Source organism: Choristoneura fumiferana, chromosome 12, assembly GCF_025370935.1.
Source record: "Choristoneura fumiferana chromosome 12, NRCan_CFum_1, whole genome shotgun sequence".
Taxonomy (NCBI): Eukaryota; Metazoa; Arthropoda; class Insecta; order Lepidoptera; family Tortricidae; genus Choristoneura; species Choristoneura fumiferana.
Genome location: NC_133483.1, coordinates 1718419 through 1730511, shown reverse-complemented (window position 1 = coordinate 1730511; position 12093 = coordinate 1718419). Strand labels below are relative to the sequence as shown.

The following is a 12093-nucleotide window of genomic DNA, read 5'->3' as shown; positions in this document are numbered from 1 at the left end:
CAGTGGTTAATGTTCTTTGTCTGAGCGCGAAATGCCGACAATCGGCTAGACACTGGAAATGTATCAGGGTTGTCACAAAAAAGTAATATGCAAGTACGTTCCTATAATAAGGTATGTACCTACCTGCATTCGTTACTGCCTATAAGTTCTTAGACTTTGCCACTGTCCAGAATGTGACGACAAATTCAAATTCAAATATTTATTGCAATTTTTCTTTTTACACCAAACTGACAGTGAATGATCCCTATTTCACTTGATGTTAAGTGCAGATAAGGCCAAAGGTGTATCTCACCAGTTCAGTAACAGCCTATTCACTCTAGCCTTGAAGAGCCCTAGATTCTATTTATCCGGAAATACAGACGACGGGAGCGAATGCCATTCCTTAGCAGTTCGCATTTTGAAAGATGAAGCAAACCGCTTCGTCCGGGCTAACGGAACACTAACACATTACAGGCATGTCACATTACAGGCGTTATGTATACATGTGACGTCCTGATAGATACAAGTAAGCAGAGGGTGCTTATTGTAATTAATTGGAATGTATTTAAAATGCTTGGAAACTAACCTAACCATAAAAAAAACATTTTTAATACAAGCTTTTTTTGTTGTCTGTGCTTTTTGTTCACTGTCCTTGCATTGTCACCCAAACTACATTTGCATACCAAATTTCAAGTCGATGATATTAACCGTAAAAGAGTTCCGTCCTGCGGAGACGAACCTGGCTGGACTACCAATGCCGTTAGTGTAAGTTTTCGGTTACAAAATACGTCTCGATCGAGTTCGCGTTAAAATCTCAATTTGTATGCAAACACGAACTGTTTTCGTGTTTCCATACAAATTGAGATTTTAACGCGAACGCGATCGAGACGTATTTTGTAACCGAAAACTTACACTAAGGGTACAGGATGTCACTACTAGATTATTGTATTGTCACGCAATTTACATAAGTATTTCAAGTCAAACTGACTACTAGAAGTTGGTCAAATTTAACTTGCAAGATTTGATTACAGACAGACAGACAGGCAACGGGCTAGGTGAAACTAAATTAACGCTTGTAAAACACTTCAGTAGTAGAGAAAAACATTCTGAAATACAAAGACCTGTTGCTGATAAACAGGCTGACTTATTAGTTATTAAAGCTCCGTGCTTGGGTACGCAATATAAAAATGACGGGAGCACTCCTACATAACCTCAGAGATTACTCAGCAAAACAATACTTCAAATTCAATCCCTTATTAAGATAATTGCCCACTTTGTCGTTATAAATAGGCACAGGAACATCCAATTTCGTCTATCAGTTATAATTTTGTACTGCGAACGTGGACATCCCAACAACAACTGAACAATTTGTTAACAGTGCTGGTTGACGTTCGTAAGTGCTTTATTGTCGAGCAGCAATCAGCTGCAAACATTTTTGTTTACCAGCGTGGAGGGCAACGTATCTATTTCTGACAGTGTTCTTTGTCAACACTGAACTTATACAATCGACTTGTGCTAACGCTACACTGCCGCCGTGTTTGAGTACTTACCGTCAACAAGATAGCAACGTGTTATTTTTGATGACCGTTAATCATTTATACAGATTCGGTGACAGTAAAATAATCATTAAGTACCGACAGAAAAGTGTGTTTAGAACATTTTCACTTCGAAGGAACGTCAGCGGGCCGGATTAAATCCCTTCGCGGGCCGGAGTTGGCCCGCGGCCGTACTTTGCCCATCACTGGCCCAGTAGAAAAGGCTTGTGCATTATATTATAGTGTTGCGGCGGTGGGTTAGGTGATAAGATAAACTTTGATCGTATGTTTTTCCGTACCTTGGAGGCGTTTTCAGCAGGTCGACATACTGTTTCAGCCAGAGATGTGCAAGGATGCGTTGCTAGGAAAGTATTTTTCATGAACCAATAAGAACTCTTCCTTTACTTCGCCTCGCTCCGCTCGGCTGTTTCCACCAGAGCCGTGCTGTGGGAGGATAGGTAAATGCAGCGTTTCTATTGGTTCCTCGCGACACATACTCGCACATCTCTGGTGGAAACGCAGCCTTAATTGACCGATTGATAATATTGACCGGCCGATCACAGACGTCAATACCTCAGTCAATATTTCCAGCGGTGTTGACGGAGTTGCTCGCCAGCCGTATCGACCGCGATCCCGAAATAGTCTGTTTTGTTCTAGATTCCTAGTGCTTTTATGCACTAATGAAGGGTTATGTGTTGTTTGAGTTATAAATAATATTTTAATGTCTAGTGGTTAGAGAACCTGACTATGAAGCTTGAGGTCCCGGGCTCGATTCCCGGCCGGGGCAGATATTTGTATGAATAATACGAATGTTTGCTCTCGGATCTTGGGTGTTTAATATGTATTCATCTATATATATATAAGTGTATATGTATGTGTTTATCCGTTGCCTAGTATACCCATAGTACAAGCTCTGCTTAGTTTGGGACTAGGTCAATTGGTGTCAGTTGTCCCATGATATTTTATTTATAAAAAAAAATATCGTCAATATTTACTTTCTTTGAGTCTTCTTTTAACTTTGATACTTACTTTATTTATGTTTTTTCGCAACATAACAATTAATGTAAGTAAGTACTTACAGTCAAGGTCAAAAATATATTCACAATTTGTCGTTGTAGGCCTACCGAAGTTTTATACTAAACTAGCTTTAGCCCGCGTGGAATCCGGTTATCGCGGGCTGTTTCCTCGGGAACTGTGCATTTTTCCGGGATAAAAATTAGCCTATGTCACTCTCTTGCCCATAAATTATCTCTATGCCAGAAATCACGCCGATCCGTTGCTCTGTTTCGTCGTGTAAACTTTTCGCATTTATATTTTATTATGGAAGTATGGATTCATCAATTAGTGTGAATTTTTCTTCGATATTTAATTTATTAATTTTCGTAAGAATTTTCGCCAGAAGCTAGTGTTAATTTCTTCAAAGATGCACTTAAGGAACGAAGAAAGTTGAAAAACTCATTTGAAGGTTATTAGCATCCTGCGATGTTTACTTATTTAGGCTGGTTATAATTTCCTGGTTTATTAATGCTGATATTGTTAAACGCAACAATATTTACTTACAATGTTACTGCTGACGGCTCAGTTTCAAGATGTAGATTTAATGGTAAGGAAGTTACTTTATGAATATCTACGAGAGATTTAGAATAGAATAGAATATAAATATTTTATTTGTAACTTTGTTACAGGTCGACACGACCTGGCACGAATGGATTGAATGAGTTAATGAAAGTATCTGTGTAGGTACCTATTTGAACATACTTTATACAAATATGAAAATGTCAAGCATCCATCATTTTCATACAAAAAAATCTAAATGACGTTACTTTTCAATTAGTTCGTGCCAGCTCTTGTGAACCAATCTATACTTCTATTCGATGCACTACATAACCAGTAACTAAAACAATATTTTTTATATTTTCTTTATCGAATCGCACCATGTTAGAGATAAAGTAATTCGGTAAAAGGTTTGTTGTTTTATGAGTAAACTTTTACAATTGGAAAACCCTACCTTTGCTTCTGGGAAAAGTTTTGACGAGGGACCTCGGAATGTGACATTTGGTATACCTACGAGTACATAATCATTTATCTTTTATACATGATACATTTCAATCATAGATAAGCTGTTTATTCATCATGTCAGCCGAAAGACGTCCACTGCTGGACATAGGCCTCCCCCAAGGCTCTCCACTCAGACCGGTCTTGTGCTTTCCGCATCCCATCTTGTTGGAGGCCTACCGACAGCTCGTCTCCCGGTCCGCGGACGCCATTCGAGAACCTTCTGACCCCATCGGCCATCAGCTGTTTATTAATATACTGAAAACCTCAGATACCCCAACAGCCTTTTTTATGGGTCGTTCTCAGTATTATGACCTCATCATCGTTTTTTCTTTCGAACTGAAAACTCTATCTTGTTTTTACTGTGTTACTAGTCCCGGCGACTCCGTCCGTGTAGACAACGTGTAGAATTCATTTATTGCTATCCCGCGGGTACTATGTAATTTTCCGAGATATAACCTATCCTATATCCTTTCCCGGGACTCAAACTATTTGTATAACGAATTTCATCTAAAGAAGTGAAGATGTAACAAACAAACAAACAGACTTACAAACTTTCCAGCGTTACTGCACATAATGTGCGGCAACACATGCTGAGTGGAGACCCTTTTTGGAATCCTGCCGTGTCACCTAGTAACATAGTTTTAGTGCTAGTTCTAGTCTTAGTTTTAGGTGGTACATTTTGGAGCCAAAATAAACTTTTCTTTCTTTCTTTCTTTCTTTTTCTTTCTTTCTTTCGCTTGTGGGACTGAAAATCTCAAATTACCCAACCAACAGTCTTTTTTATGGGTCGTTCTCAGTGTTATGACCTCATCATCGTTTTTTTATTTCGAACTGAAAGATCTATCTTGTTTTACTGCGTTATTATAATTTTCAAACTATGCCACTCCGCTATTGAAGTCAGTCATAAAAGTAAAGTCCATTTCAGGCGATGAGGCCCTTTATCGTCAGCTAGCTTTCGGGAAGTGCTTACTAGACTGATTTCCCTAGAGTCCTTGCGACTTGACTTTTGCAACTGTTTTATTGGCACCTGACATTTCTGTGACGCATTTTATTTAATAAGTCAAAGTCAAAATATACTCAGCGGCACAAAATTTGGTTCACTCTACGTATAAAAATTACCTAAAACTGCAATCATTTGAGGGCCAGATTTTTTGCGGCTCAGTATAGTCCTTCCTTCTTTCTGTAAAAAAGGTTGCCTGGAAGAGATCGCTCTTAAGCGATAAGGCCGCCTATTGCTCACCTTGTATTTTTTTCTCTGTGTATCTGTTTTCTGTATCGCTTACTATGTCTGGTGTACAATAAAGAGTCTTTGTATTGTATATCTTTATTCAATTTAGGCTATTATGCAAGCACTTATGAATGTCAGTAAAAAAACGTCTAGCACTGGTTCGGAAAAACCTCTGTTGAGAAGAATTCAGCAAAAAACTCAACGAGGTATATATAAATGGAGGTATACCTTGTGCAAGGTCCGCCCGGATTGCTACCACCATCTTGCTCGCTTGGCCGCTTACCTATAGATCAAGTTCCATACAAATTTGCCCATCATTTTATGTACAACCGTTTTAACGTGAAGTAACAAATTTTAATGCACCTAAAAACTTTCGTATTTATTATTTTACGATTAGTAGGTCAAAAAAAAGTTGGAAAACCCCTGACATTTTCACTTCAAACTTCTTTCAAATCGGTTCACCCGTTTAAGAGCTACGGTCCACACACAGACACATAGCGGTCAAACTTATAACACCCCTCTTTTTGCGTCGGGGGTTACAAATGTTTAAATCAAGTCATTAATTTACGGTCGGCTATTAAGCGGTGGGCTTTACTAAGTATCGGCGGACGGCGGCATCATGACGTCTATTTTTGTGGCTCGTAAACAGCGCAGACGCAACCAAAGTTGCATGTTATCAAAGATTAAATTATAAAAGATAAATTAATGTTTTTTCGCCCTTTTCGCATCTCCACTTGCCGTGTAATCCTTAAGCTACCTCTCGTTAATGTTTTCCAATCTAACCTTTTTTTACTCACGACGGAACGGAGAGGGTATATGCTTAAGGGTGAGAGCTTGTTTGTGTGTTTGTTTTACTTATATTAATCGAGTTAAAATTACATTGTTGACGCCCTTTAACCTTTTAAATTATTGCCTACAAATATCGTCTAATTCCCTCCTTTTTATGTACAATAAAAAGTTAGACTAAATATAAACAGGTCAACGGAGACGTCTGCCGCGCTCAATTGCCGAGCTGGCCCGTTTGGAAAGGTCGCGTGGTACCTTCAGTATGAATGGGCTAAGCAATGGTCTGTAATATACCAACATCTATTACCACAATTATTACATGAGAATGAAGACTGATTCTCTTGGAGTTGAGCTCAAAAAAAGCGACTCATGTAGAACTTTAGCTACCTATTATTGGGTAGGTGCGGAGAATAGATATTTCAGGTGTGTAACGTATGTTTGATGAATTCGCAATTATTATGAAAGCGTACTAATTTCTGAGTCATATTATTGAATCTACTTTTTCATTAATTATAAAAGAATTGCCTTACTTAGATTACGTTTTTTTATACCAATTCTGTCGACATCGGCGCGCCAAAGGGAGGGTTTTCGTCGAAGATTTCTCTGTCCGAATAACCTAATCTGATTTAGGTATTATGCCAATAGATTTTACGAGACTAGGCTGTTAGTTGTTTTGAGATAGTGTAATGGTTCTGTCAAGCGCTGACGGGCGTGAAACAGTTTTCCTTCTGCCAGGAGTTGCCGAGCATTTTCAACGCAAATCGAAACGGTGTTGACGAACGTTTCAATCAGACAATTACTCGGTACCGGCTCAGTTGCCGGTAATAGTCTAGGTTTCTTACAATTGTTAATAATGTTTTTGTTTTATTACTTATTTTGTTTTTATCTTATTGTTTTTACATTGACATTTAAATTGTTACTGAATTATTGCCTAATGTATTAATGTATCTTTACATATCCTTGACATTTTGGCCATCATTCGTTTTTAATTAATTTATTAATTTATTTATTTCCCTCCTTGGGATGGGACAACAAGGAGGGAGAGGAAAACTAACAAATGGCTCAGAAAGTAAAGTAAAGTCGCCGACATTGGTAGAAGGATAGCGAAGCCGAGGGGAAAAACCGATTCGTGGTGTAGAGTTGTTCTGGATTGGAGACCATGGGAACAGAAAAGACCAGTGGGCAGACCGCAAATGAGATTGAAAGATGATATAAAAAACCGGCCAAGAGCGTGTCGGACACGCCCAAAATAGGGTTCCGTAGCCATTACGAAAAAATTAAGTAATATTTTTCTAAGGATTTCGTATTTTATACGGAATCTTCCAAGTTTAGGTATATTTTATACCTTAGGCTGCTAGTTACTCATAAACTACTAATAATTCTCAAGCAAACTTGGCCGCTATAGTTTTCTTTTAAAGTTTGATATACTTACTACCATCCTGAATTTTTTCAAACTTTTCCACCCACCGGTTTAGATTTTAGAGGGGGGCGGACGCTCGATTTTAATGAAAATTTGCACTTTAAAGTTGAATATTTCGCAAACACATCACTGAATCGAAAAATCGTCTTTGCTAACCCCTAATGGTTTTAAAAGACCTATCCAACGATACCCCATACTACAAGGTTGATGGAGAAAAAAAAATCACCCCCACTTTACGATTATGGGAGGTAATCTAAAAAAAATGTTATTTGATTTTTTTATTGTACCATTTTGTCGGCACAGTTTACATTTATATTCATGCAAAATTACAGCTTTCTAGCATTGATAGTCCCTGAGAATAGCCGCGGACAGACAGACAGACAGACGGACAGATATGGCGAAACTATAACGGTTCCATTTTTGCCATTTTGGCTTCTTCTTCTTTGTCAGATACTCTTGGCAGAGCAGTTGTGGACACGTAGCACGTTGAACAATTCTACGCCAGTTCTCCCTGGCTGTCGCTTCTCTGACGCAAGTGTTGAGAGGAGTATTGGTTAGGGCTTTTATCTGGTCAGCCCAGCGCATGGGAGAAGCCATTTTGGCTACGGAATTCTAAAAACGATTTCAGTTCCAGGATCATTTCTGCCCTATCGAAAATACAAACTGAGACATGGATGCACAGAAAAACCAGAAAAAGAGACCAGCGCTGGGAATCGAACCCAGGTCCTCAGCAATCCGTGCTGCGTGCTATAACCCCTACACCACCGCTGGACAGGAATTTAGACACGAATTTTTCCTATGCATACATATCTCAGGTTGCTTATTTCAACTACGCTACTTATGCAGCAGCACTAGCGTCATCTATGTTTCGCTCTCATCGAGAGACGTCACATTCTTTCGGAACCTTTGTTGTTTTTCTGTGCATCCATGTCTCAGTTTGTATTTTCGATATGGTTTCACGGGATACCCGTAAAAGTAACAAATTTGGAGTTGAAATAAAAAATACAAAATACTCCAAATAACCAATCATAATTTCTGCCCTATTTATCGTAGGAGATAATGGTCTGATTAACCAAGGGACACCTAAATTGTACTTAAAGGAAAAAGCTGTGTGGCTTACTGAATGTTGAATGGTGCGTGTAATATTGGCTGCTACGTGTACAGCATCCAACATTTACCCACTTAGTTCATTAATAACAGAGTGTGTGTATTTGTATGCAACTTCTGTCTTCATATTTATACGTGTTTGCTGTGCTTTGATTATGATTGCGTGCCCTTTTTTGTGTTCATATTTATCAGGATAAACAGGATTAAGAAAGACAATGGATTATGAAGTTGCTCTTGTTGGATTGTTGTTTTATCAGTTCTGAATGGGGATGTGAATGTTCATATAAGTATGTTGAACTATTTATTTTGTGATTTTTTTTCAACTTTAATGTCCAACAAAAAACTCAGTGCAGTTTAAATTTCTCCGATATTTTCACCGATTCCAGTGACATTTATTTAGCTTACGAGTAGAATCATTAAAACATTATCAAAAATTATTAGTCAAACTTAGTTCATCGTGTCCACAGCGTGTCTACACAGACACAAATGTTTAATTTATAACCCTTCTGTTTGGAGTGGGAGGTTAAAAGCAAATCTACATACCATAACCATTGGCATCTCATCATACCTTTGATGTAGACCTCTGCAAAGCAACGCTTGAATCAATCAACTAACTGTAACTATATATATAACTTATTTAAAGTATCACAATCACCTAATGACCGAACTGTGTCGACCAGTATTAGTTGCGTTAATCTCGTTAGCGAGCGGAGCTGCGGGAAATCGGCTTACTTTCAGCTTTGTATTTGCTGCTTGCATTTTGATTCATAGTTTTTTTTTAATACGACTTGTTAATCAAGTAGGTTTGCATGTTAAAAATTGAAATATGTAATTGATGGTTCTCCCATTTATTGTCGAATATATTTTTCCCAATTCATTTCGCGACTGTTACGGATGAACGATTTATTGAAGTATTTGTACTTAAGGGCTGTTATAAATCTAACCCTTTTTTTTTTTTTTGCGATGTGAAAATGCTTTATGCATACTTCCGTAGAAAGTTATGTGGGACTCTTCTTGGCATACCCACTAAAAACACATCGGCGTTTCTCCACTCTGCCGTTATGGGAGCGCCATGGGATCGCGGACATTCAACCATGACGCTCCCCGGTGGCCCCAGTCCTATACGCTTGCCGTCTCCCCCTACGTTTACGCCGGAGCGGATGCGCGTCTGCAGCTTCTTCGCGATCACGCTCCGCGGCCTCCTTTTGTAACATAATAGTGTTACAGAAGGAGGCCACTGCATTCCATGATCTCTCGCTGTGAAGCATGGCTTTGACGATGCTAGGCAGCGAGAGATTGGCTAACCTCACGACGCTTATGAGTGTTTGGCGCTCCACAGCCCATCGACTGCACACCTCCAAGGTTTGTTGGGCAGTATCGTCCGGATCGCCGCACTCATGGCAACCTGGGTTAGGTTCTCGCCCTATCTTGTGCAAATAATGGCCGAAACTACCATGCCCAGTCATTATCTGCGTGAGCCGTATTTTCAAGGCTCCGTGGTTCCTCTCTAACCAATGGTCAAGCAAACGGGAGGAGTGCCCCTATGGTGCGGTTCCATAGGAGGAGTCCTCCAGCTTGCTCCTCCACCGATCCCTCATCCTATCTGTAGCCAGCCGACGCGCTCGCTCTGCCTCCTCGGGATCAAGACGCTCCCCCCTCGTCCTGGCCTCTGACTGTACTACGTACCTCTCCGCTAACATTTGGGCATCCATCTCCCATGGGGGAGTGCAGAGGAGAGCGCATGCTGCTGCATGGGACACAGTTCGATAGGCCCTAACTATTCTTTGGGCTGCCACTCTCTGCGGCCGGCGGAGTAGGGCCCGATTCTTTTCCGAGAGCCGGTCAGCCCAGATCGGCGCCCCATAAAGTGCCATGCTCCTCAATACGCCTGCGTATAGGCGTCTGCAAGGAGCGCGGGGCCCACCTATATTGGGAAGCAGCCGACTTAGAGCTGAGGCGGCGCCCAATATTCTGGGAGCAAGTCGTGTAAAATGCTCCCTAAAATTAAGATTGGTTTTTTGGAATCTTTTGTATTCTTTATTTCAATTCCAAATTTTTACTTTTACGGTCATCCCGTAAAACCGAAAATGAAAATACAAACTGAAATATAGATGCACAGAAAAAAACAGAAAAATAAGACCATCACTGGGAATCGAACCAGGTTGGTAATCCGTACCGCGTGCTATTACCGCTACACCACTGATGGTCAAACGGTTACCGACACGAATTTCCCTATGCACCTTATATCTCAGCTTGGTGTTTCTTACTTAGTCACTTAAGCAGCGACGCTAGCGACATCTATGCCGTAAGCCCTCAAACTTTTTTCGGCATTCCTTTCGAACTAACCGCTCACCCGGACAAGAGATATCGTTTCTAAGCAATCAAATCCCACTCCCTATCCAGCTCCCTAAAATCCCACTTGCGGTCCAGAACAAGTCCCAGATACTTGATGTGATCCTTGATCTGGACCGCCTCGCCCGCAACAACAATTGTCGTGCCGGCGGGCACTTGCCACCTCCGCCCTCCAAAGATTTAACTTTTAAAAGATAGTCCAAAGATTTATTGTGAATAAAATATTGTATGACAATTTACACCAAAATAAATATCTATCTAACTCGGACTTATCTTTTACAAAACAACAATTTATAAATGATTATTTGACAAAGTATTTACATAACATGTTTAATTTGGTAGGTTTTGGTTCTCGTGGCTCGTTTTTGTTTCGCATTCCATAAGGTCGCAGTTCTTACCTAACCAAATCTAACCAACTGTAGGTACTGACAATAGTTAGTTTTTATGGGTCGCAGTTCTAACCTACTGTACTGGCAGCGGTTTGTTTTTTCTGAAGGTTGCAGTTCTAACCTAACCTTACCAACTTTACTGGCTTATGTTAGTTTTTCTTAGGGTCTCACTCTCAGTTCTAACCTAACCTACAGGCACCTCTAATTACTCTTAATAAAGTGTTTACCAAATGATGCATTTTTTTGCCAATCGTGGTTTTATCTAATGACGAAAATAATAAATGAGTAGTTTGCCAAATAATCATTTGTTATATGATGGTTTGTCAAATAAAGAGTTTGTAGAATTATCAATTTGTGAATGTGATCTTACAAAACGATGTATTTGTGCGATGATTGGATACCTAATATTGTATACACATAGGCATAAGCCTCCTCTCAGAATAAGAGGGCTTGGGTCGTAGTTCCCACGCGGGCCCAGTGCGGATTGGGAACTTCACACTCACCATTCAATTTCTTGTGCACGTTTCCTCAGGATGTTTTCCTAAACCTTAAAGCTCGTGTTAAATTTACAATGTAGGTAATTTCGCAAATAAATTCCGAAAAACACAAGGGTGCGAACCCGGGCTCGAACGCACGACCCTCTGCTTGAGAGGCAATAGGTCAAACCATTAGGACACCATGGCTTTTTAAGGTTCCGGAGCCAAAATGGCAAAAACGGAACCCTTATAGTTTCGCCATGTATGTCTGTCTGTCTGTCTGTCCGTCCGTCCGCGGCTTTGCTCAGAAAACAATCAGTCAATGTTAGAAAGCTGTAATTTTGCACGAATATGTATGTATTTTCATTAAAATCGAGCGCCCCCCCTCTAAAATCTAAACCGGTGGATAGAAAAATTTGAAAAAATTCAGAATTACCATTATGTAAGGATACAAACTTTTTACGACACGCTCTTGGCCGGTTTTTTTTTCTAGAAAACTGTACCATCTGAGAATGTGCTATATGTGAAAAGTGCGCTGTTTGAGAAAGTAGTGAAGTAGAAGTGAATAGAAGTTTTTCAATTTTCTGAATAATATTTGTCTATTGTTCCAGAAATACGTGGTCAGCACAGACCGGAGCGGTGATATCCATGTCCATGTCCAGGTGAGGTAAAAAAAATACGTGTGTGTGTGTGTGTGTGTGTGTGTGTGTGTGTGTGTGTGTGTGTGTGTGTAATTCCGACGTATAACTGGAATTTACTTATT

The 12093-nt window shown here is 39.9% G+C and overlaps 1 protein-coding gene across 10 annotated transcripts in view; it reads left to right on the top strand.

The window, feature by feature from the left end:
* LOC141433088 (uncharacterized protein ZK1073.1) overlaps positions 1 to 12093 on the top strand; it is a 99198-nt gene that overhangs the window by 33097 nt on the left and 54008 nt on the right. For all 10 annotated transcript variants that reach the window (XM_074094921.1, XM_074094920.1, XM_074094913.1 and 7 more), the window contains one exon: positions 11942 to 11992. In XM_074094921.1, the coding sequence (XP_073951022.1) occupies positions 11942 to 11992 (51 nt within the window). The remainder of the gene's footprint in view (positions 1 to 11941; positions 11993 to 12093) is intronic.